The sequence below is a fragment of the Anolis sagrei genome, chromosome 8 (assembly GCF_037176765.1).
Source record: "Anolis sagrei isolate rAnoSag1 chromosome 8, rAnoSag1.mat, whole genome shotgun sequence".
Classification (NCBI taxonomy): domain Eukaryota; kingdom Metazoa; phylum Chordata; class Lepidosauria; order Squamata; family Dactyloidae; genus Anolis; species Anolis sagrei.
In genome coordinates this window covers 37141650-37168836 of record NC_090028.1, presented here as the reverse complement: position 1 = coordinate 37168836, position 27187 = coordinate 37141650, and the positions used below count along the sequence as shown (strand labels likewise).

General features: G+C 41.2%; 2 protein-coding genes across 7 annotated transcripts in view; one reads left to right on the top strand and one right to left on the bottom strand.

The window, feature by feature from the left end:
- Positions 1–27187, top strand: part of PHKB (phosphorylase kinase regulatory subunit beta) — a 237155-nt gene that overhangs the window by 101025 nt on the left and 108943 nt on the right. For all 6 annotated transcript variants that reach the window (XM_067471122.1, XM_067471123.1, XM_060788360.2 and 3 more), the window contains 5 exons: positions 6192–6287; positions 10526–10723; positions 18883–18940; positions 23654–23731; positions 26764–26922. In XM_067471122.1, coding sequence (XP_067327223.1) covers positions 6192–6287; positions 10526–10723; positions 18883–18940; positions 23654–23731; positions 26764–26922 — 589 coding nt within the window. The remainder of the gene's footprint in view (positions 1–6191; positions 6288–10525; positions 10724–18882; positions 18941–23653; positions 23732–26763; positions 26923–27187) is intronic.
- Positions 1669–2081, bottom strand: TOMM6 (translocase of outer mitochondrial membrane 6). The gene is given in 2 exon segments (XM_060788059.2): positions 1669–2029; positions 2032–2081. Coding segments are annotated over 2 exon segments (219 nt in total). The 5' UTR covers positions 2065–2081; the 3' UTR covers positions 1669–1843.

The following is a 27187-nucleotide window of genomic DNA, read 5'->3' as shown; positions in this document are numbered from 1 at the left end:
AACTCACTTGTGATAGCGGTGGGGTCGAGAGCAGGGCCTCCCCAGATGATCTCAGACTCCGGGGTGGGACGCAGAGGGAGATACGTTCGGACAGATACACTGGACCAGAACCGTACATTAGTTCATTGCCCGCTGTCTGATGGAATACTGGTGTTTCTTTTGGGATTTTGTAAGAGACTTTAATTTGTGTCTGGATTAAGACTTCCTTGTTTTCTTTTGCACTTTTCCATTGAATTTGCTTATTCTTTGTGTCTGCTGAAGTAAAGCATTTTTTTTTACTTTCAACATTGTATAAAGGCTGTTTTTGAAGGGCAACCCAGGACAGATGTGGACTTATATGAATGGTTTGCCAGATGTGTTGTCTTTCAACTATGATCCCCTCCAAAGAATTGCACACCAGTCACTAGTATGCAATTTAATCATAGACATAGGCAGTCTTCTTCGAAAGAAGTGCCTACATCTTCTTCCTTGAGATTTCTGATGTTTAGTAACAGAAGCTATTTCTATTTGAGCCCAAATACTCACCTTTCAGGTTGCTATTTGATACCTCTGTGGGCTGAAATCTCTATGGACAGTGTTTCCTGTGAATGGGCTCGACCATTGATTTCTTATTATCTAAACATAGATGTTTCGAGCTACCCCTGAAGTTTAAATGGTCCTCTCTGTTCTTCTTCCTATATTTTATACTGATTCATCTTTCTGCAATTGGAATGTACTTGCAGTTGCTTGGCAACTGATGTGGGCCACCAGCCCAGGACGATTCCCCCCATTTCCTATGGTTGCCCCAGCAACTGGCCTGAGGGACACTCACAGTGTTCAGGCACTCAGTTGGAGTTCAAGTTCTGCCCTCTCCCAGCACGATGCAAGCTAGAAAAAGGAATCCTTTGATTGAACACTATTTGACTGTGGGTTTGCTGCTTCCATTTCATGCTAACTTATCCTTGGTAGACTCACATTTGCATTCAACGCTGCATCTAACGCGAAGCTCATGTGGCGAGCGCTGGCACAAGTGCAGCCGAAATGAGGCCACTGAGAATCAAGAGGGAGGTATTGGCAGGCTTGGGAGGTTGGAAAATGTACAAAAATTCCATATAAAACAGCAACAAAGCAGTGGGGGCACAATCCCCGCCACAGCCACCATGCCGTGAAATGCTGAGCATCAATTGGAAAGGAAAAGTAGGAAGTGATGTGGTATTGATCTCTTGGACCTCTGTGCAGCTTACAGTATTCTGGACAAGGGCAAATTTACATCTAGCAGGAATCCTGAACGGAAGCAGGATAACGCATACAATCCCCGATTGATATGGCAGCTGCAATGTTTTCTTTCAGCTCCCAGTAGAATTGTTGAATTACAAGAAACTCCAAAGTCCATGGTCCAACTCTCTGCCATGGAGTATTATTATTATTATTATTATTAACCATATTTATATACCGCCTCTCTCAGCCTGAAGGCGACTCAATGCGGTTTACAGTCAGCAATCAATGCCCCCAACAACATTAAAATAATCAAAAACATTAACATATAATATAAGCCATATTTTATCAGCTTTTGAATAGCTGATGCAAAAAAGAGTAGAGATTCAAGGACTACAATTCTACTTGGACACCAAACTCTTTGCTCCCAAACCAGTGAAATGAACATAATGAAATGTACACGTAAAACATAGCTTCAGTGTCGTCACTACTACTTCACAATTTAGTTTGCAGACCTGCCAATGTCTCTAATACTTGGAATAGAAGCAGCTTGGAAAATAACATCTATGCAAAATGTCGTTATCAATTGCAACTCATTCTTTCATGTAGCAAGATGTTCTGTTCTGACTTCAGGGAGAGATCACTTCTGCTATGCAACAGGCTGCGGTGCCATCAAGTCAATATCTGTTAAATTTCATGCTACCCAGACTCCAACTGCAAAGAGTCCCAAATTAACAATGAGGTTCCTTCGGAAATCGTTGCGGTCCGTGGCGAAGCGGTAGGCGCCTCGGACCCAGCTTCGGAGGCTCTCCCGTGAAACCGGCTCGGAGCTCCGGCGCTGCCGCTCCCCGTTTGCCCGCCGGGCGCCATGTCTCTCACGCTTGCCCTGAAACAAGCCATATAAAAACAGTATAAGCCATATAAAAACAGTAGAAACAATAAAAAGGATAACGCATACAATCCCCAATTGATATGGCAGCTGAAATATTTTCTTTCAGATCCCACTAGAATTACTGAATTACAAGAAACTCCAAAGTCCATGGTCCAACTCTCTGCCATGGAGGAATATTATTATTATTATTATTATTATTAACCATATTTATATACCGCCTCTCTCAGCCTGAAGGCGACTCAATGCGGTTTACAGTCAGCAATCAATGCCCCCAACAACATTAAAATAATCAAAAACATTAACATATAATATGAGCCATATAAAAACAGTAGAAACAATAAAAAGTATAACGCATACAATCCCCGATTGATATGGCAGCTGAAATGTTTTCTTTCAGATCCCACTAGAATTACTGAATTACAAGAAACTTCAAAGTCCATGGTCCAACTCTCTGCCATGGAGGATTATTATTATTATTATTATTATTATTATTACTATTATTATTATTCTTTACCATATTTATATACCGCCTCTCTCAGCCCGAAGGCGACTCAATGCGTTTTACAGTCGGCAATCAATGGCCCCAACAACATAAAATATAATTAAAAACATTAACATATAATATAAGCCATATAAAAACAGTAGAAACAATAAAAACTATAAAAACACAAGTCCTCATCGTCTCATTATTTAAATCATTTTCCAGTCGCATCATCCAATCGTTCTGTGGATCTAAATTAACCTGCAAACGCTTGCTTTAAAAGCCAGGTTTTAACTCTTTTTTGAAATGTTAGGAGGGAGGATGCTGATATTCCTAAGGAGGACGTTCCATAGCCGAGGGGCCACCGCTGAGAAGGCCCTGTCTCTCATTCTCGCCAATCGCATCTGCGAAGGAGGTGGGACCGAGAGCAGGGCCTCCCCAGACGATCTTAAGCTCCTACCTGGTTCTTAGGGAGAGATACGTTCGGACAGGTATGCTGGGCCGGAACCGTTTAGGGAATATACAACTAAAATATTCCTCAAAGGTGGTCATTCAACTTTTGTTTAAAAAGAGATGTCTGCTATTTTCCAAGGCAATCTATTTCACTATTGAACAGCTCTTGCAGTCAAGTAATTATTCTTGATATTTAAGTATAATTTTCCCTTGTAATTTCATGCTGTCATTCCTAGAACAGTGGAGACACTCTCATGAAGGCACCGTGCACCAATGTCCTAGCCGCTATTCAAAACAATGTGTGTGTTTTTATACTTTCTTTACTTGTTTCCTTTGGACCTGAATTAATTGGTTGCTGCTGCATTTTTTTTGTCTTAACACACATTTACTGCAAGCTGCGCAATTAGATTTTGAAGCATCGGTGTTCCCAAATCTTCTCTGCTCATCCTCTTGAAAAGTGTGCAAATGAACGCAGATGTCTTCAAGAGCAATCTAAAATCTGCACAAAGAAGCAGGATAGCATAATTGCACATCTTGAAAAATCAATTTCTCATTATTGACCTATTCTTGGCTTTGGAATGCAGCAATATAATGTTTTATTTTCATGCACAAGACAAGAAATAATTTCAGGTTGCACTGGATTCAGAAACAGGGTTTACATGAGTTTTTCTGTGAGTTTTCTGAATTATAGATATCTATTTGCTGTTGCATAAATGAATGTTGCCTTGGTCCATGAGGACAAAACAAAAGGTAGAGGCACAGAATATTTTTATGAGAACCAGGTGAAATTCAACAAATGTGCACTGCCTTTAGGTTCCAGAGTTAATTGCCAGACAAAAAAGTAGCAACTGGGGTTCAGAAGAATATGGAAGTCCACATCTTAACTAGTGCAAAGAAGCCAGAATGGATGTCCAAAGAACTTCTAACTGTGCTAAGACTCAAAAGAGACATACACAAGAAGTGGAAAAAGGGAGAAATCACCAAAGAAGAATTCAAACAAATAGCCAACTCCTGTAGGGAAAAGGTCCATAAGGCTAAAGCACAAAATCAGCTCAGGCTTGCCAGGGACATTAAAAACAATAAAAAGGGCTTCTTTTCTTATGTCAGTAGAAAAAGGACCCAAACAATTACTGCCCAGTCAGCCTCACATTGATACCAGGCAAGATTCTGGAAAAGATTGTTAAGGAAGTGGTCTGCAAACACTTAGAAACAAATGCGGTCATCGCTTATAGTCAACATGGATTTATCAAAAACAAGTCATGCCAGACTAATCTGATCTCTTTTTTCGATAATGTTACAAGCTGGGTAGATGCGGGGAATGCTGTGGATGTAGCGTACCTGGATTTCAGGAAGGCCTTCGACAAGGTCCCCCATGACCTTCGGGCAAGGAAACTAGTCCAATGTGGGCTAGGCAAAACTACGGTGAGGTGGATCTGTAATTGGTTAAATGGACGAACCCAGAGGGTGCTCACCAATGCTTCCTCTTCATCCTGGAAAGAAGTGACAAGTGGAGTGCCGCAGGGTTCCGTCCTGGGCCCGGTCCTGTTCAACATTTTTATTAATGACTTAGATGAAGGGCTAGAAGGCAGGATCATCAAGTTTGCAGACGACACCAAATTGGGAGGGATAGCCAATACTCCAGAGGACAGGAGCAGAATTCACAACGATCTTGACAGATTAGAGAGATGATGGGCCAAAACTAACAAAATGAAGTTCAACAGTTGTTGTATTCTATTCAGTGACAAATGCAAGATACTCCACTTTGGCAGGAAAAACGAAATGCAAAGATACAGAATGGGGGATGCCTGGCTTGGGAGCAGTACGTGTGAAAAAGATCTTGGAGTCCTCGTGGACAGCAAGTTAAACATGAGCCAACAATGTCATGTGGCATTGGGATGTTGGCCTGCATCAATAGGAGCATAGTTTCTAGATCTAGGGAAGTAATGCTACCCCTCTATTCTGCTTTGGTTAGACCACACCTGGAATATTGTGTCCAATTCTGGGCACCACAACTGAAGAGAGATATCGACAGACTGGAATGTGTCCAGAGGAGGGCGACTAAAATGATCAAGGGTCTGGAGAACTAGCCCTATGAAGAGCAGCTTAAAGAGCTGGGCATGTTTAGCCTGAAGAAGAGAAGGCTGAGAGGAGACATGATAGCCATGTATAAATATGTGAGAGGAAGCCACAGGGAGGAGGGAGCAAGCTTGTTTTCTGCTTCCCTGTAGACTAGGACACGGAACAATGGCTTCAAACTACAAGAAAGGAGATTCCATCTGAACATAAGGAAGAACTTCCTGACTGTGAGAGCCATTCAGCAGTGGAACTCTCTGCCCTGGAGTGTGGTGGAGGCTCCTCCTTTGGAGACTTTTAAACAGAGGCTGGATGGCCATCTGTCAGGGGTGCTTTGAATGCAATATTCCTGCTTCTTGGCATAATGGGGTAGGACTGGATGGCCCATGAGGTCTCTTCTAACTCTATGATTCTATGATTCATAACAGTAGCAAAATTACAGTTATGAAGGAGCAACGAAAATAATTTCATGGTTGGGGGTCAGCACAACATGAGGAACTGTATTAAGGGGTCGCGGCATTAGGAGTGTTGAGAAACACTGCTCCAGGGCATTTTACCGGAACCAAAAACGATACCTGTTCCCCCGACGAGGAAGGGGCTTTTGGACACTTGATGCAGAGCAGTTTCTAACAGCCGTGAATATAGCTTCACAAAGTAGATTTTCAAACCAATTCCTATTGCATTCCTCCCTGGCTTTCCTGCAGGCTTCAAAACTACCATGCTGCTTCCAGATCTGTTATTTGATCAGATTGTTTTTCCTCCTCATCAGATTATTGACTGAATAATTAAAGCTTTCAACTGTTTGCCAGAAGTGTAATGAGGTAGTTGTCAATAAACCTGGAGAGTTGGACTTTGGTAATCTCACGCCTATATCTGCCAACTTGTTTTAAAATGTCTGCTTAATCTCTTCAATATGAAATGAAATAATGCTATGTACTTTTTATCTTGGAACTGTCATCATCTGTTTGAAATCCCTGGCTTATGATTGCTGATGATTATCTTAATGCCTAAGTAATCAATTCACTTTACCAGCAGTTGTTAGTTCTAGATATTGCTTTGCATATCCTGTGTAATGTTAATTTTCTGTTCGCTTTTCAGGGTTGTTCATGGTCTGTCATATTTGTAGACCTCGATGCCCACAATCGGAACAGGCAGACTCTTTTTTCCTTGCTCCCTCGAGAATCAAGATCTCATGTAAGTAATTTTTGATAAAATTAACTTAAGAGAAGAGAATGAATTTTGTTTTAGTTACCAAATTTATGGCTGTTTTTTCCTCATTTTATTGATATGTGCATGAGTATTTATTGATATACTAGCCATCTCCTGCCCCGTGTTGCTGTGGCCCAGTCTGGTGATCTGGAAAATAAAGTAATAAGAACGGGTTGGTTTCTAATGGCGGGGTACAAATAAAGTGTTGTTGTTGTTGTTATTATTATTATTATTATTATTTATTAATATATATAATTTCTTTATGCTTGTGGGTAAGCAGTATTTGATTACATTTTCTTGCTCTGGTGTAGGGAATTGGACTGGATGGCCTTAAGTATTTTCTGTTGGTCATGGGGGTTCTGTGTGTGAAGTTTGCCCCAATTCCCTCATTCGTGGGGTTCAGAACGCTCTTTGATTGTAGGTGAACTATAAATCTCAGTAACTACAACTCCCAAATGTCAAGGTCTGTTTTCCCCAGACTCCATCTGTGTTCCAAGTTGGGCATATGGAATATTTGTGCCGAGTTTGGTCCAGATCCATCATTGTTTGAGCCCACAGTGCTCTCTGGATGTAGGTGTACTACAACTCCCAAACTCAACGTCAATGCCCACCAAACCCTTCTAGTATTTTCTGTTGGTCATGGGAGTCCTGTGTGGCACATTTGGTTCATTTTCATCATTGGTGGAGTTCAGAATGTTCTTTGATTGTAGGTGAACTAGCAACTACAACTCCCAAATGACAAACTCATTTTTTTTAGAGTGATGGTCACTCCTTGGGTTAGTAGGTGTCTTGAGTCCAAATTTGGTGTCAATTCATCCAGTGGTTTTTGTATTATGGCTCATCAAAACAGCTGAAACAGCCAGAGCCCATTTTGAAAAATGGATCCATGCACAACCCTATTGTAAGGTGTACAGTATTAAAAAAATTGCAGTTTTGAACTTTCTGTTATTCTATATAAATAAAAATGTAATGTTCGTTTGTGGGATTACCATAACTCAAAAACCACTGGACGAATTGACACCAGATTTGGCCACAATACACCTATCAGGCCAACGAGTGACCATCACCCCTTAAAACACTGAAAAACACAGCGGAAGGGACTTAAAAAAACAAAAAGGCAAAATGATGCTACAGCGCATGCACAAAAATAACTCCACCTAGCAAACAAAACACACAATAGTATATCCAAACTCTCTTCCGGACTACAGCTCCCAGCATCCCCAAGACCAGGCCCTTTAGGAGATCAGGATGATCCAAATGCACTGCTTCTGAGATGCAAGCTTTCTTCTCCTTAGTTTTCTTTGAGAGCATCCCAGTCCCTGCATATTTCCAATCCCTATTCCTGGACTTCAACTCCCAGCAATCCTCCAGATAGGTAGGTAGATAGATGGATTAGGAGGACTGCTGGGAGTCCAAGAATAGGTAGAGAAGGAAGAAAGAGGAGATAGAGGAAGGGAAAGAAAGGGGGGAAGGAAGGGAAGAGAAGGAAGGAAGGAAGGAAGGAAGGAGAGAAGGAAAGAAAAAAAGGAAGGAAGGAAGGAAGGAAGGAAGGAAGGAAGGAAGGAGAGAAAGAGGGAGGGAAGGTTGGCCATGGCAACGAGTGGCGGGTACAGCTAGTAACTTTTAATATTAAGGGGACATAATAGAGAAGATGGTGCACTTGCAGAGGTGGCCCTAGGTAATTTTCAATGGTAAGCAAACAGTATTTTGCCCCCCCCCCCCCCCAACCAATCACTGATATATATTTTCTGTTCATCGTGGGAGTTCTGTGTGCCATATTTGGTTCAATTCCATCATTGGTGGAGTTCAGAATGCTCTTTGATTGTAGGCGAACTATACATCCCAGTAACTACAACTCGCATATGTCAAGGTCTATTTTCCCCCAAGAGTGCCTCAAGAGCGCCCCTGGGCAAAATCAACTCTACTGCAAATGCTTACTTTGCGTAATGGGTTGAGTTGCCCCTGGGCACTTCAAAACAATGGAACCATATATGTTTAGAAATCAATTGCAGGCTAAATGTTTCTTTTTCTGCAAATGTTCATATTTTATCAAATTTATCAGCCCCTGTCCCTCCCAAGACAAGCGTAAGCCTCTTACATTTTTGGATAACAGTTTCAGAACAACAGTGCATAGTAAATAGTTTTGTCAGCTGCTGAATTCAGGAAAAAATATATTAATTACATTCACCTAAATTATGCAGTGAGAGTTCATCAGATCGTGACCTATTTGCAGTGTTGACTTCCAAAAACTGAATGCATTATCCACATTCTCTCTAGTAAACAATGCAGGCAGACGCCACTAGCTTGAGTTTTCTCCCCTCTCCCTTCACCCTGTAGAGCTTGACAATATTGCATCTCAGAACTCTGAGAGAACGGAAGTAGTATAAGTTGGTTGTCTTCTGGATTGATAGTTTATGCAGAGGCTTTTGGAGGATGCCACACCATGGGAAGGAGCCTGCTGAGAGTCTAAGCTGATATGCCATTAGATGCCTTTAATCAAGAGTGCTATTGTAACATTAGATACTTTTCATTAGCATCACAGTGAGCTCCATTTCATTGTCTTAAAATTAACAGTCATGGCACGATGCCCCTCTCTTCCTTCCTGGATCTGGTAGCATTTCCACAGAACTTAATCTTCTCTGCAACTGCTCTCTCATGGAAAAATTAGAATTTAACTTAAAAATTAAAAGGGAAAAGGCAACTCTTGCGTTTACATATATTTTTTGACTTACAGATACAGTGTAGTTTCCTCAAAAATATGGAACTTAAAGTTGCAGCATTCAAGTTGTATCTATTAAAACATGCCTTCTTCTGTTTTCTCCTTCTCCTAACCCTTCTCCTCTTCCTTCTCCTCCTCTTCCTCCTCCTTCTTTTTTCAATTTATTTTTTATTTAATTTTTTATCTCCTTCTCCACCTCTTCCTCCTCCTTCTCCTCCACTTCCTTCTCCTCTTCCTCCTCCTCCTCCTTCTCCTCCTCTTCTTCTTTCTCCTCCTCCTCCTCCTTCTCCTCCTCCTCTTCCTCTTCCTCCTCCTCCTCCTCTTCCTTCCTCCTCTTCTTCCTCCTCCCCTTCCTCCTCCTCCTCCTCCTCCTTTTCCTCCTCCTCGTCCTCCTCTTTTTCCTCCTCCTCCTTCTCCTCCTCTTCCTCCTCGTCCTCTTCCTTCTCCTCCTCCTCCCTTTCCTCCTCCTCTTACTCCCCTTCCTCCTCTTCCTCTTCCTCTTCCTCCTCCTCTTCTTACTCCTCCTCTTCCTCCCCCTCCTCCTCTTCCTCCTCATCCTTCTTTTTTCAATTTATTTATTTATTTATTATTATTTTTATCTCCTCCTCTTCCTCCTCCTCTTCCTTCTCCTCCTCCTCCTCCTCCTTCTCTTCCTCCTCTTCCTTCTCCTCCTCTTCCTTCTCCTCCTCCTCCTCTTCCTCCTAATCCTTCTTTTTTCAATTTAATTTTTAATTTTTAATGTTTTATCTCCTCCTCCTCCTCCTCCACCACCACCTCCTCCTCCTCCTCTTCCCCCTCCTTCTCTTCCTCCTCCTCCTCCTCCTCCTTCTCCTTCTCTTCCTTCTCCTCCTCCCCCTCTTCCTCCTCCTCTTCCTCCTAATCCTTCTTTTTTCAATTTATTTATTTTATTTTTATCTCCTCCTCCTTCTCCTCTACCTCCTTCTCCTCTTCTTTCTCCTCCTCCTCTTTCTCCTCCTCCTCCTTCTTTTTTCAATTTATTTATTTATTTAATTTTTTATCTCCTCCTCCTTCTCTTCCTCCTCTTCCTCCTCCTCTTCCTCCTCCTCCTCCCCCTCTTCCTCCTCCTCTTCCTCCTAATCCTTCTTTTTTCAATTTAATTATTTATTTATTTATTTTATTTTTTATCTCCTCCTCCTTCTCCTCTACCTCCTCCTCCTCTTCTTCCTTCTCCTCCTCTTCCTCCTCCTCCTCCTTTTTTCAATTTATTTATTTATTTATTTATTTAATTTTTTTATCTCCTCCTCCTCCTCCTGTTCTTCCTCCTCCTCCTCATTGATTTTAATAGTTTTAAATTGTTTTATATGAATTTTATTATGTGATTTAACCTGTTTTAAACCTGTATTTATATGTGTTCGGCATCTTATTGTTGCCAGTCTGTACACCACCCCGAGTCGCCTTCGGGCTGAAAAGGGCGGGATAAAAATGTGGTAAATAAATAAACAAACAAATAAATAATTTACACAACCCTTTTTGTCTTCCTTAGAACACCGATGCTGCTCTCCTGCCTTGTATTAGCTATCCTGCATTTGCTGTGGATGATGAAGCCTTGTATAGCCAAACGATTGACAAGGTGGTTAGAAAGCTGAAAGGCAAATACGGATTCAAACGATTTTTGAGAGATGGCTATAGGACCGCATTGGAGGACAAAAATCGACAATATTACAAACCAGCAGAAATTAAGGTATTGTTTCCATTTGCGCAATGTGGAAAGTGATTACTGTGTGACCTAATGGGACCCAATACCCACAGTTTTATCTACCCACATCTGACACATCATGTCTTCTTTAGGAATATTCTATGTGATTGTATGGTTTACTTTCAATAGAAGTTACTGTAGTAGTGTCCTGGAAGAATGTGAAAATTGCTAAAGAGGATACCTCTCTATGAATTCTCTAGACCAGTGGTTCTTAACCTTCCTAATGCCGTGACCCCTTAATACAGTCCCTCATCTTGTGGTGGCCCCCAAACATAACATTGTTTTTGTTGCTACTTCATAACAGTCATTTTACTACAGTTATAAATCATAATGTAAATATCAGATATGCAAGATGTATTTTCATTCACTGGACCAAACTGGGCACAAATACCCAATGCACCTACATGTAAATGCTAGTGGGGTTGGGGGAGGATTGATTTTGTAATTTGGGAGTTGTAGTTGCTGGGATTTATAGTTCACCTATAATCAAAGAGCATTCTGAACTCCACCAGCGATGGATTTGAACCTAATTTGCCACACAGAACTCCCATGACCAACAGAGAACACTGGAAGGGTTTGGTGGGTATTGACCTTGAGTTTGGGAGTTGTAGTTCACCTATATCCAGAGAGCACTGTGGACTCACGCAATGGTGGATCTGGACCAAACTTGGCACAAATACTCAATATGCGCAAATGTGAACACTGGTGGAACCTGGGGAAAATAGACCTTGACTTTTGGGAGTTGTAGTTGCTGGGATTTATAGTTCATTACAATCAAAGAGCATTCTGAACTCCACCAATGATAAAATTGGCTCAAACTTCCTATATGGAATCCCCATGACCATCAGATTCTTTGGTCTTTGACAACCCCTCTGACACCCCTTCGTGACCCCCTCAGGGGTCCCGACCCCCAGATTGAGAAACACTGCTCTAGACTCTATGGTAGTGTTGGAGCTCAGCCTGTGATTGTGTTTCAGGATCAGGGTGTCAATGAGGTTCAAGATGACTTTCAAGATGGCTATGGTTGGGTCAGGGATATTGATGCGGAAAATGACCTGGAGATTCCTGTAGTTTCCCAGGAGAATGTCCCTGAGGGGTATGGGGATGATAGTGTGCTTGAATTATTACCAGAGGGTTCCCATGAGAGAGAACAGAAAGTTAGCTCAGCACCTACAGAAATTAATGAGCAAGTAGATAACAAGCCAAGAGATAGGCGAGAAGAGATTAGCCAAAACAGGACAGCTGAACAGTGGCTTCGCCGATCGGCCCGACTTCGACAGAAAACAATAATAAAGCCTCAATGAAAGAGAAACCAATTTCTGACCACTAGTGACCTAGCTAATGAGGCAATAAAAGTCTCAGCTTTGGGATGTGTAGTCAGATGAAGCATCGTTTAGAATCACGCCTAGTTCTTGTCCTTGTTTCATGGAAGCTCTGCTTTGAAGATTCATGTTAAGATATTTCTTGTGTCATGGTTTTTTATTCCTGGACTAGCCGTCCCCTGCCACGTGTTGCTGTGGCCCAGTCTGGTGATCTGGAAAATAAACTAATGGTTTCTAATATATGCAATTTCTTTCTGCTTGTGGGTAAATAGTATTTCTTGTTGTTTCTTTGTCAGTGTTGATGTGGAGAGAGTCTGGTTTGCCTACTATGGAACATGCAACATATCGTTGTCCTTCTTTATTTATTTATTTATTTATTTACTTTGCTTCTATACCGCTGTATCTCAAGCCCGAAGGCGACTCACGGCGGTTCACAAACAGTAAAAACAGTAGAAACAGCAGTGGTTCCATACAACATATAACAATTGACTTAACACATTATCCATAAATTACCAATAAGCAATTACAATGCACAATTATTACAAAAAACAACCGTACCCAATCTTCTCATCATCCAAGCGTAGTCCAGGTTCGTCGTCCATTGTTCCATTCCTATGTTCCATTACCAGATTGCACTAAATTACTCAAACGCCTGCACAAACATCCAGGTCTTCACCTTTTTGCGGAATACCATTAGAGATGGTGCTAGTCTAATGTCCGTAGGAAGGGCGTTCCACAGCCGAGGAGCCACCACCGAGAAGGCCCTATCTCTCGTCCCCGCCAGCCGAGCTTGAGAAGCAGGCGGGATCGAGAGCAGGGTCTCCCCGGAAGATCTCAAACTCCTGGTGGGTTCATAGGCAGAGATGCGGTCAGATAGGTAGCTTGGGCCGGAACCGTTTAGGGCTTTAAAGGCCAACGCCAGCACTTTGAATTCAGCCCGGTAGCAGATCGGTAGCCAGTGGAGTTGGCGCAACAGGGGGGTTGTATGCTCCCTGCGCCCCGCTCCTGTTAAAATCATGGCTGCCGAACGTTGGACTAGTTGGAGCTTCCGAGCTGTCTTCAAAGGCAACCCCACGTAGAGAGCGTTGCAGTAGTCTAAACGGGATGTAACCAGAGCGTGGACTACCGTGGCCAAGTCAGACTTCCCAAGGTATGGGCGCAGCTGGCGCACAAGCTTTAGCTGTGCAAATGCTCCCCTGGTCACCGCCGAAACCTGGGGTTCCAGGCTCAGCAATGAGTCCAGGGTCACACCCAAGCTGTGAACCTGCGTCTTCAGGGGGAGTGCGGCCCCATCCAACACAGGCTGTAACCCTATGCCCTGTTCAGCCTTGCGACTGACCAGGAGTACCTCTGTCTTGTCTGGATTCAATTTCAATTTGTTCGCCCTCATCCAGACCGTCACAGCGGCCAGGCACCGGTTCAGGACCTGGACAGCCTCCTTAGTAGCAGGTGGAAAGGAGTGACAGAGTTGGACATCATCCGCGTACAGATGACACCGTACCCCGAAACTCCGGATGATCTCCCCAGTGGCTTCATGTAGATGTTAAACAACATGGGAGACAATATTGAGCCCTGAGGAACCCCACAAGACAATGGTTGTGGGGTTGAACAGGTGTCCCCCAACAACACCTTCTGAGATCGACCCTCCAGGAATGACCGGAGCCACTGCAAAACAGTACCTCCAAGACCCATCCCTGCGAGGCGTCCCAGAAGGATACCGTGGGCCTCTTTCAAATCTATGATATTATATCTGTGTGTATGTGAATCATATAGATCTATCTCTATCTATGGCTGGATGGCTCTTTGTCAGAAGGGCTTTGATTACGTTTTCTTGCCCTGATGAAGAGAGTTGGACTGGATGGCCTTAAGTATTTTCTGTTGATCGTGGGGGTTCTGTTTGGGAAATTTGCCCCAATTCTGTCGTTTGTGGGGTTCAGAACGCTCTTTGATTGTAGGTGAACTATAAATCCCAGTAACTACAACTCCCAAATGTCGAGGTCTAATTCCCCCAAACTCCATTTGTGTTCATATTTGGGCATATGGAATATTTGTTCCAAGTTTGGTCCAGATCCATCATTGTTTGAGTCCACAGTGCTCTCTGGATGTAGGTGAACTACAACTCCCAAACTCAAGGGAAATGCCCACTAAACCCTTCTAGGGTTTTCTGTTGGTCATGGGAGTCCTGTGTTTCACCTTTGGTTCAATTCCATCGTTGGTGTAGTTCGGAATGCTCTTTGATTGTAGGTGAAATATAAATCTCAAAAACTACAACTCCCAAATGACAAAATCAAAAAAATTTGAGTGAAGGACATACATTGGATTGTTAGGTGTATGCTGTCCAAATTTGGTGTCAATTCGCCCACTGGTTTTTGAGTTCTGTTAATCCCACAAATGAACATTACATTTTTATTTATATAGATTTATTGATTACTCATCCAAGCCTTGGGTCAATGTATTCCTGTATTCCTGTTTTTCTGGATTATATTAGAGAAATGTGGACTCTGCTTTATGGACTTCACTGAACTCTACCTTGGATTAATTTGCTTCTGCTTATCTTCCTACCTAATTGGATTTGCCTATTCCTTTTAAGTGCTTTTTATTTAGATGCTTTTTTACTTATCTTCAATAAAAGGATTGCTTTCCTATTCAACGTGTGGTGTTTAAAAACAGAGGATTTTTCCTGTCCTGGAGTGTAATAGGTAGCAGCTAGTAGAAGTCATTCATATCAATAAGATTTGCTATTATCCATGGTTTTCCGCTTCCACGATAGGTTCAGCAATGTATCCCCCACAGATACGTAGGTTGTACTGCAATGTGTGTTTGCATTAGTGTTCGATGTATGCCTGTGTATAGGATTTATAACTTTGGTTGTTGGCATGTTTGTTATGATCAGCAGGCAAATAAATTCCAGGTTTGTCAGTCTGAATAATGTTACACTGTTAATTATCTTGACTCTGAATGTCACATTCTAATTTCTAATTACCTGTATTGTAGTTATGTGGTTGTGCATGCTTGGCTGAAGATTGTATCAGCACTTCCTGTGTAATCTGTTTTTTTTATTTTAATAGACAATGGAAGTACCATTTTGTAAGCCTGGTTTAACCAAAATTTCAGATGTTAATTTATTCTTGATCAGATTATTTTGTTGATTGTCCCATTATCTAGATTTTCTAATGTGTAAGGGGGAAAAAAGTAAAAGAAGAAAGGTACTGAAACTGCATTCGGTGCATTGGCACCAGTTTTCCCATGCAGGCTGGCAATAATTTGAATTCTATTAGACAGTCCATTGATAGTATTTCTTGTAAGAGTCTGATAAGGGTAATAGTGCTGTGGCTCATCCAAAAAGACTGAGAGGAAGATCTCCCTCTTCTGAACTCCTCACATTGCTGATTCACCGCCCTCCCAAGACTGGGTTTATCTCTTCTTAAGCTTGCAGTACTTACCTGGGTGGATTTGAAAGCAGGTTTTGAAGATGGTATTAGATCAAGTTTAGAGTGAAGACCTTAGTGCACCAAGGTAAAGGTTTCCCCCTGACATTAAGTCCAGTCATGTCCAACTCAGGGGGTTGGTGCTCATCTCCATTTCTAAGCCGAAGAGCCGGCATTGTCCATAGACACCTCCAAGGTCATTTGGCCAGTATGACTGCATGGAGCATCGTTACCTTCCTGCCGGAGTGGTACCTATTGATCTACTCACATTTGCATGTTTTCAAACTGCTAGGTTGGCAGAAGCTGAGGCTAACAGTGGGAACTCATCCCGCTCCCCGGATTTGAATCAGCGACCTTTCGGTCACCAAGTTCAGCAGCTCTGCGGTTTAACCCACTGCACTATCAGGACTCCTAATGCACCAAAAGTGTGTTTTTTTCATTCAAAGGGAGACAGTTGCATCTGTAGTTAAGCATTTTCAGATAGCAAGGTAGCAGGATAGCAGGTTCAGGCCTTTGAGTCTGTAGATGGCCACTGTTAGTCACAGAACATCCATTGGTAGTCACAGAAGACCAGTTAGTAGACTGACTCAGTAAGAAGTAGCTTGCTGGTATCAAGAGAAGGAGTATGGGAATACCATGCCTCGTTTTGGATCTCTTGACTATGGTGTGTTGTCCATATGTATACTACTGGATTAAAATTGTGAACTATAGACATATTTAGAAGACACAACCTTCGATCTAGGAAGAACCAGGATCCCTGTAAAATTGTACCTCTAAGCCCCATCACAGCAAATTGGTCTTGGGGAAATTGTGGTTGATGGCACCGAAAGCCACTGAGAGGTCTATCAGAATCAACAGGACCTGCTCTCCTTGTCCAGTAACTCACATAGTTTATCCATCAAAGCTGCCTAAGCCATCTCATTCTCGTAACAAAGACAGAAGCTAGACTAACGAATCTAGATAATATGTCTCATCCAAGGTATTGGCACATGTGGTGAGAGACCACCACATGTGCCAATACCTTAATCCAGTAGTTCTCAACCTTCCTAATGCCCCGACCCCTTAACACAGTTCCTCGTGTTGTGGTGACCCCCAATTATAATATTATTTTCATTGCTACTTCATAACTGTAATTTTCCTACTGTTATGAATTGTAATGTAAATAGCTAAGATGTAGGATGTATCTTCATTCACTGAAACAAATTTGGCACAAATACCCAATATGCCCAAATTTGAATACTGGTGGGATTGGTGGGGGGAGTGATTTTGTCATTTGGCAGTTGTAGTTGTTGGGATTTATAATCCACTTGCAATCAAAGAGCATTCTGAACTCCGCCAATGATGGAATTGAACCAAACTTGGCACACAGAACTCCCATGACCAACAGGAAATACTGGAAGGATTTGGTGGGCATTGATCTTGAGTTTTGGAGTTGTAGTTGACCTACATCCAGAGAGCACTGTGGACTCAAACAATGATGGATCAGGACCAAATTTGGCATGGATTTATAGTTCACTTACAATCAAAGAGCATTCTGAACTCTTCCAATGATGGAATTGAACCAAACTTGGCATACAAAGCTCCCATGATCAACAGAAAATACTGGAAAGGTCTGGTGGGCATCGACCTTGAGTTTTGGTGTTGTAGTTCACCTACATCCAGAGAGCATTGTGGGCTCAAACAATGATAGATCTGGACCTAACTTGGCACGGATTTATAGTTCACTTACAATCAAAGAGCATTCTGAACTCCACCAACGATTCAATTGAACCAATCTTGGCACACAGAACTTCCATGACCAACACAAAATTCTGGAAAGGTTTGGTGGGCATTGACCTTGAGTTTTGAATTTGTAGTTCACCTACATCCAGAGAGCGCTGTGGACTCAAACAATGATGGATCAGGACCAAATTTGGCACAAATACTCAATATGCCCCAACGTGAACACTGGTGGAGTTTGGGGAAAATAGACCTTGACATTTGAGAGTTGTAGTTGCTTGAATTTATATTTCACTTAAAATCAAAGATCATTCTGAACTCCACCAATGATTGAATTGAACCAAACTTGGCACACAGAACTCCCATGACCAACACAAAATACTGGAAAGGTTTGGTGGGCATTGACCTTGAGTTTTGGTGTTGTAGTTCACCTACATCCAGAGAGCACTGTGGACTCAAACAATGGTAGATCTGGACTTAACTTGGCATGAATACTCAATATACCTCAATGTGAACACTGGAGGAGTTTGGGGAAAATAGACCTTGACATTTGAGAGTTGTAGTTGCTGGAATTTATAGTTAACCTACAATCAAAGAGCATTCTGAACACCACCAATGACAGAATTGGGCCAAACTTCCCACACAGAACTGCCATGACCAAGGGAAAATACTGTGATTTCTGAAGGTCTTTGGTGATCCCTCTGACACCCCCCTTGCGAGTCCCCCCAGGGGTCCCGACCCCCAGATGGAGAAATGCTGATCTAGATAATATGTCTCATTTGGGAGCCCCAGTTGCTGAGAGACTACCACATGCTCCAATACCTTAATCTGTACCAACAATAGCATCCAAGTAGTAATAAATTTGACCAATTTTATATGCAAAATGGTGGGCTTTTGAGTGATTTATTCTTATCTGTGGGCCACCTTGACCAGCCCAGATCTTTGATCCATTCTTCTAATGTTCCTTCAGGGTCTTCCAAGACTGGATGAAGCCCTCGTGGCTTCATTTTAAAAAAGGTGGTAAGATGGAAGGAAACCAGCAAATCGTATGAACCATTAGTTTTGGCATTTCCTTGCAATCCATTTTAGCAAAGGAGACATTACTTGTTTGAGTAGTTTGGATGTGCAGCACCAACGAGCATTGCATCAGCACTTTTCTCCTGATTGATTTGTTTAGCAGAAAATGTGCTTACATTTCAAACTCAATGTACAGCTTGTTTCTCCTAACAAATGGCCACATTATTTATCATTTTGTTTAATTTCACAGCTGACTACAGACCGGAGTGTATTAATAATCAAATTTCAATGAGTTGCCGACTATTAATGCTTGCTATTAAAGGTTGTGTGAATGAAGTTCCCATTTCCCCCCTCAAACACTTTTTATTTCCATCTTTTCTCATTTAAATGAAAAATTCTTTGCAGAAATGAAAAATTGCGTGATCCATCTTGTGCATAAAATGGCGCCATGACACAAAACTGTCTTGAAAGTATTGCAGAGTTTTATGTAACAAAATGAACAGCTCCCTGCTTTTCCCCAACAAGTTGCTGCTCTTAAAAGAAAATGTTATTTTTGTGTTTATTTGAAAATCTAATATGTTATTTGAATGTATTTCCATAAATAAAACTGGTGCCAGCCATTCAAATGTTTTCTCTCACTCTCTTTTTTACATCTTAGCTCTTCGATGGAATTGAGTGTGAATTTCCTCTATTTTTCATTTTCATGATGATTGATGGTAAGTGTGACTTTGTGTTCTTATTCTGTCAGTAGATGTGTCTTGGAATGCACCAATAAAACGTTTTTAGCAACCCAGAAGATAAAACTGCTTATGGCAAGGTTTTCGAAGATAATTCTGCCACCACGTAAAATGCATAGACTTCAGAACTTGTAGAATAAGCAGATATTCTGTCGTGAACTTGGCATCTGAGAGTTTAGTGCCCAGCTGTACATAGTCAAAAGTACACCTAGATTTGCTTCAGGTGCCTAGAGCACTGCTAGGCATGTACCAGCATGATTGAAGTGATGGAGGAATACCATTTTCACTCCTACGAGGGTTGAATGAAAAGTAATGCTTCCACCTTCGTTACTTGGGTTTGGATGGGAATATTTTAATAAATCAAATGCAGAAATAATCCTTAGAATGTGCTCTTCAATTACCACTGTTCACTTTTCCACACAATCACCAGACAATTGGATACATATCTGCCAACGATAAACAAGTTTTCTGAAGCCATCACAGAAGAAGTGAACACTCTGTTTCCACAACCCATCGTGCACAGATCTTCCGATAGCCAAACAAAGCAACAATGTGACCCACACATTCTTGTGAAATGCTGATTATGCTTGAAATTTCTCTCTGAGTGATACCATGATCATCCTGACTCAATCTGTCAACCTTTTGCTTGTGAAACTCAGTGGTTGTTGTCACAGGACGTCCAACTCTTTGTCATTCAAGTCAGATGTTCCCACCTCGATATCTTTAAACTTACTTGCCCAAAGACACACAGGACTCACATCAACACAATCACCATAAACAGCTTGCATTCTCTGATGAATCTCCTTTGGGGTGACATCTTCTGCTGTCAAGAATTCAATTTATTTATTTATTTATCGTGTCAGGAGCAACCACAACATTTGTATTACATTTTTTAACAAAGCAAACAAACAAACAGACAAAACACAAAGTTTGCAAGCATGGTAGTTGATTAAATGTCCTTTGACCAGTATCTGGCCACTTGGAGTGCCTCTGGTGTTACCACAAGAAGGTCCTCCATTGTGCATGTGGCAGGGCTCAGGTTGCATTGCAGCAGGTGGTCTGCAGGTGGTCTCTTCTCCACACTCGCATGTCATGGATTCCACTTTGCGCAGGGTTCCAAACTTCGCACTTTAACAACACAACTGTTCAATGCTAAGGCTTCCTGCCAAAATGGAACTGTAGAGGAGAGTCTACTGAACAGGCCAGTATCTGCTGCATACCAGTACTCTCATCTGTTGAAGGGTTACGAAGGTGGAGGCATTCCTTTTTATTTTCACTCCATTCCTCTTCTTTTTATATTTTACCCAAAAATGGGCATTTATTGACCTCCCAATATATTTCGACTGAAGCTTTAGCTATACTGCCTAGGTCTGATAGGAACTGTAGTCCAACATTTGAACTGCAGTAATCCACTTTGGCTTGATCCCTCTTTTGATCCATAGTCTCCTGGACTTTCTCATTAGGATCCTTCCCCAATTTTGTGATACATTGTTCAGATAATCAAGAAACAGGGATATTTCTGTAAAGATTTGAAAAGTAGATTGAGATCAGATCTCCTCTTCCCACGGTGAAAAAGGCTTTGAGGAGATCTGATTCATCTTCTAACAACTGTAGGACTGTATCGTTCAGTCTTTTTTTTTTACAGTAGAACAGCTATCATCATCATCAGCAGCAGCAGCAGCAGCATTTACATCTGTGTTTACTGATATTAATTGTAATGAATTTTTTTATCTGTGTTAAATATTTTTAATGTTTAAATTATCTTTGTACTGTTTTGGACATCAAATTGTGCCATTTTGTAAACCACCACGAGTCGCCCTTGGGCTGAGAATGGCGATATAGAAGCATAGTAAATAAATAAATAAATAAATAAAAATACATCCCACCCTCTCTCTAAACAGGACTTGAGGAGGTTTACAGAAAATAAATAATAATACAAGACCAAAACAAAAATAAAAAAACATAATACATAAACAACAATATCCCATAAACATAGCAAGCTAAAAATAACAATATCATAATAAAATATATAGGTCCCAAGAGAAAGAATTGCACAGATTGCATGTGTGTAGATCCCTCAAGTTCTGCTTTGAGAGAACTGGGGATGTCCAAAAGTTGGATTATCTTTTTGCCTACTAAAGATTAGAAGGTTTCCTGTTTGTCTCATTGATTGAGACTGTGCATCAAATCAGAATATGTTCATAGGTCCCTATCACTTCCTTAAGGGATCCAGACATATTTCATCCATACTGCTGCTGCATTAGCAGTATTGAGTACAGAGATCTGTAGGGTGACTATGTGGGCCTCACCTTCATCTTTCATCAGACATCATGAAATTTACAAGTTTGCTTCTGGAAATCCATTGTTGGCAGGTTGTATCTTTGTAGTTGTAGTTAGAGGAAGTTTTAAGTATTCAAAGTCGACTGTTTCTGTTGGCGTGCAGCAGAGTATCGCAGACTCTGGAGTCTCCCGGTAAAAGCAGGTTTCAGCTTTACTAAAGCAGCTCAAAATATACAACATACACCATCAGCGGACAAAACGTGAAGAACACAAAACAAAAGAGATAGGAACAAATGCAAACTGCAGCTGGAAGGGAGTTTATCTCTGGCACTCCCTAATCTTTCACACAGCAAGAACTCAGGGTCACATTCTCACAGCTTGTTACTTAGCTGTTTTTAACCCTTCTGTGTCAAACTACATCCTGGCAATACAATTCTGTTACAATCACAATCCTACACATAAAATTGCATTTAAACATACATCATACATATAATCATACACTGACAGTTTCTGTAGGTCCTGGTATAGATAGGCATCTATAGGCCTCCCAATATGTTTCGACTGAAGCTTTAGCCATCCTGCCTAGGTCTGATAGGAACTGCAGTCCAACATTTGAACAACTGCAGTAATCCACCTTCTTATACTGGAGGAAACAGAACAATGGTACTTACTGTGAAGGTTCCTTTTCTTCAGTAGTAGGAAGGCAATCTTTCCCAAAGTTTGTTAGTGGCTGTCAGGTTTTTTTGTGTTGCTATGGAACTTCCAATGCACATAGGTATGTCCCTGAATGCAGGATATTGCTGACAAACATCAGGGGAGATATTACGTTCCTGCCAACAGATTGATGTCCAGAGGCAGCTTGAGTATCTTCCTTGGAAACAGAATGCTGGGGAAGATGGACTATTTGGCCTGATTCATTGTTATTGTCTATAATAACGTGTAGTTGAAGAGAAAGAACCTAAAACGCAGCGAAATAAACATTCGTGGGAATAACTTCAGCTAAAATTGTATCTGGCATGAAAGGATTTATTTTCAGCCTTAATCATAAAGGAAACAGAACATTGGAAATGTGTTCAGTGTGATCAGAGAGACAAATGATGAGCTGGGAAGGAGGAAATGGAACAATGGGAAGTGTGAATTACAGACAAATGTCACTAAAAGAAAAATCCACACTGATCAAGGACCAGCCGTGTAGTCGTGAGAGCAACCACAGGAAGTCCATCTGCTATTGCAAACCCCCCTACCTACCAGGGAAATTATTTTCAGCCAAGGTATACTGAAGTCGTGGATATCAAAATAACAAGTGAGAAATAGACTTGTGTGTTTTTAGTACAAAAAAGAACGTGCACGAGGAATAGATCTTTGCTGGACACTGAGTATTGTTTGAGCACTGGAGAACGTTGGCCCCCTTCTTTCTGTCTTCTCTTCCATCCTCCCCTCTAACAATAATTCCCTCCTTCTAGTATTTCTGTGTAGCAACAGCATTATTTGTCCTTTTGTCTAGATAAGCAAACAGTCATCTGCACTTGCTTACAAGCATCAAGGCTTGGTATTGATTTAGAACCAGGCACAGTCGCAGGATGAATTCACATGTGTGCCAATAACTTGGGTTTCTCTGTTCTTTCTTACCCTTAACTCCATAATTTATTTATTTGCTGTATTTGTATACCTCCTTTCTCAGCCAGTAGGCAACTCAAGGCGGTTAACAGGGTGAAATTCATTGCTTACAATATCATAAATACAATTAAAAACATAACACACAATAAAAATTAAACATATCAATAAAATATAAATTCATAGTGTCTCCTTGTTAAAAACGTTGTCCGGTCTCATTGTTGTCGTTCCATTTCCCTGTGTCAGTCACTCTGCATTTGGAAACGCTTGTTCAAAAAGCCATGTCTTGGCTTTTTTCCGGAATGTTAAAAGGGAGGTGGCCAATCTAATATCTATAGGGAGGGCGTTCCGTAGTCAAGGGGCCACCGCCGAGAAGGCCCTGTCTCTCATCTCTGCCAAATGTACTTGTGACAAAGGCTTTTACAGACCTTAGGAACTCTCTTTTGTCTCTTTTCCTCAAACCTTCTCCCTGCCATTTCAGCAGAGATGCAACAGGATGAAATACAGGAATTCAGTTTTATATATTTTAACTAATGAATGATTATATAATGTCCTACTAATGTAGGATATTAGCCAAAGCAATTAACATATATACATCACCTATCCATCGACCCATTTTGCTGCCATCTCCATTGGGTTCTGGTTGGTTTGTTGAGAGGTTGAGCTCAGGATTGGTCTCTTTTTTGTTGCAAATTTTGTTTTGATCCAGATACCTGCAATGATACAATTATTTTTCAAGAAGTACCTGTGGAGTGGAAAGTCTAATCATTCATTAAGTGCTACTTGCATTACTTTTAGGTGTCTTCAGAGGCAATACTGAACAAGTCAAAGAATATCAGGAGCTACTGGATCCCATACTGCAGCAATCGGCAGAAGGTACTGTGCGGTGATGTTACTGGAGATGCCTGAATTTTAGAAAGTAGTTGGGAAAGAAGTCCTCTAATTTTCTGGAAACAACAGTAGTAAGTGCAGCTCATTTTCTGGCAAAAGGCTACAGACTTAGGAAAGCAGTGCTGCAGGCCAAGTGTGGAAATAAAACTTAATTAATTTCTCCAGTAAGACATAGCTTATCATAAAACTGAGTTCATTATTGGGTGAGTGAAATGTGGATAGGTTAAATGTTAGGTTTACATAGGAATTGCTCCCTATCCCCGCCAACTCTCCTTTCATAGATGTGAAACAAATCATCCAGCTAGAAATCTGTCTCCATTGAGTCTTGCTTGGCCTTTAACTTGAACATATTTCCAGGGAGATTCCCCAAGGACATATTGTTAATTTCTCCTTTTTGTCCCTTATTCTCACAAGACACTTATGAGATCCGTGTTAATGGCACTTTTGAGGTTTATAATGTGTAGCCTGATTAGCGAGCCTTATTACACCTGCGAGATACACAATGTGTAGCCTTATTAAACATATTGTTGCACTCCAAGACAGGAATAACCCTCTGACTTTAAAACACAACACGTTGAATAGGAAAACAATCATTTTATTGAAGATAAGTAAAAACAACAAAGTAAAGAAAAACAATGTATTATCAAAGGCTTTCATGGCCAGAATCACTGGGTTGTTGTAGGTTTTTCTGGGTTATATGGCCATGTTCTAGAGGCATTATCTCCTTGACGTTTCAGCTGCATCTATGGCAAGTATCCTCAGAGGTAGTGAGGTCTGTTGGAAGTAGGAAAATGGGTTTATATATCTGTGGAATGACCAGGGTGAGACAAAGGACTCTTGTCTGCTGGAGCTAGGTGTGAATGTTTCAACTGACCACCTTAATTAGCATTTGATGGCTTGGTAGTGCCTGGGGGAATCTTTTGTTGAGAGGTGATTAGATGTACCTGATTGAAGGAGAAAATGCCTCTAGAACATGGCCATATAACCCAGAAAAACCTACAACAACCTAAAGAAAAACACTTTAAAGAAATATGTAAATCCATTTAGGTAAAAAGATAAGCAGGAACAAATTAGTCCAAGGTAGAGTTCAGCAATGCCCAGAAACAAAGTCCACAACTCTCTAACAAAATCCAAAGAACCAGGAAACGTTGATCCAAGGCATGAGCAGGTAGTCACAAGAGACAAAACCCAAACCAGGAAACAAGAAATCTTTAAGAATGAATCTTCAAAGCAAGGCTTCTCTAAGACGAGGACAAGGGCTTGGCATGATTCTAAACGATGCTTCATCTGACTGTATTTTCCATGCTTGGAACTTTTAAGCCTTTTCAAGCATTCAGAAACTGGTTTCACTTTCCTTGAGCGGCCCTGTTGCAACTCAGAGTAGGTTTCACCTTGCTCCCAAACACCACCACACCAGAGCTGTGGATTTTGTAGTTTATTGAGGAAAAACAAAGTGAGCACATAGAGTAAGCAATGCAAAGTTCCAAAGACAAAGGCTGAATGCAAAAACACAGTTCCCAAGATCCATAGGCAAAAACATGAAGCATAATCCTTAGGCAATGATCAAACAAAAGTCCATGGTAAAACAGTGAAACACAAGGCCCAAAAATCCCAGATTCAGGAAGCCAAATGCATGCTGCTTATAGCCAAGCTTAATCCAAAGGAGTTTGCATGGAAAGAGCCATGTTGAACTGACACTTTCTCTTTGTCAGCCAGAAACCTAAATACCCTTTGCTAAAATGAAGGCGTTGCGATGACCTTTGGCTGACTTGGCTTTTTTCTTACTAGCTAAGCGAGAACTCCTTCTGACCCTCCAATCTACGCGTTCTTGCCTGCTCATTAATTCACTATCTCCAATGTTCTCTTTATCAGTTTGGTCCAGCTGGACCAAATCACCGTGGGAAGGCTGAGCAGGCGAAGACAACTCCACCTGGTCGTTATCTAGCTCACTGCATTCTTTTCCCTTGAGAACTGACTTGTCTCTCCTGCTGCACTGTTTGAGACAGGCACAGAAACAGGGCCATAAATCTGAATCCCATCATCCTCTTCATCAGGGAACTCTGGTGGCTCACAAGACCCACAGGGTTCAGTTTCAGACTCAGAATCAAACTGAGCCACAACAGGCCCTTATCTTTTTCTGTTGAAGCCTGGCAGAACGCCGAAGGCATTGCTTGGCTGTCTGTTTTGACTAATTTCCACCCTCCTAGCTATATGCTCATTAGTTTCAGCAGGTGCCGAGTTGTTTTCAAGCCCCAAATCCTGGGAACTCTCTGGGAGCAATTCTCATGGGAAATTACACTTTGAACAGGTATCTCTGCCATTCTCTGCATCAATATCATTGACCAAACCATTGCCATCTTGAACCTCATTTACATTATTCCCCACATCCAAAGCACCCTGATCCTGAAACACAATCACAGGCTGAACTCCAACACACACATATATAAACCCATTGGAGTTAATGTGTTTTTTTCTAGCTCAGTGGTAAACAAATAGATCAAGAATGACTAAAAAGATTGCCTTTTTAAAATCAGCTTTCTTCTTCTTTTAATTCAAGATTGAGGTTCATTTTCCTTTTGCTCTGAAGCATATATACTCCCCTACTAGCAACATTACTACATGTTTTGTGTAGTGTATAACTTTAGTACCTCTTTAAAAGTGCATTTTCTCCTTCTGTCAGAAAATGCCAAATCGGTTTATTGTATTCAATCAAAAAATGAAGCATATAATGCATCTGTTCAGTGAAGAAACAAGGTATAAATAAACCGGTGTTCAAAACAATAATTTGTGTTCTTTGTAAACCGTTGCATGGAATTATAAGTAAGAATGAATGTTTATTGAGAGTGCATCTACACAGTAGAATTAATGTAGTTTGACACTATTTTTAACTGCCAAGGCTATAGAATTATCGGAGTTAAAGTGGTACCGAACTGCATTGATAGTACAGTGTAGATGCAACATAAACCGCTCATTATATTTGTTTTCTCACTTTTTAAAATACCTTTAACACTTCTCAGGCTATCCTGTTGTGCCAAAATATTATTATGTGCCAGCTGATTTTGTTGAGCTGGAAAAGAAGAACCCTGGCAGTCAGAAACGATTTCCTAGCAATCACGGACGCGATGGAAAGTTCTTTCTGTGGGGACAATCCCTTTATATTATTGCAAAACTTCTTGGTAAGTGGATGTTATTGAAACAGAAACAGATTTTAATTAGTTAATGTGATTTCATGTTTTAAATGCATGTAATTATTGGATTTTATTATGTATTTTATTATGTGTACATTGGAGGCATCGAATTGTTGCCGGCTGGAAGCCGCCCCGAGTCCCCCTTCGGAGGTAGAGAAGGGCGGGGTACAAATATCTGAAATAAATTAATCTATGCATATAATAAAAGTCAGTGTTTGTATGCTGAAAGAGGGAGGGCGGTGTATGTGGCATC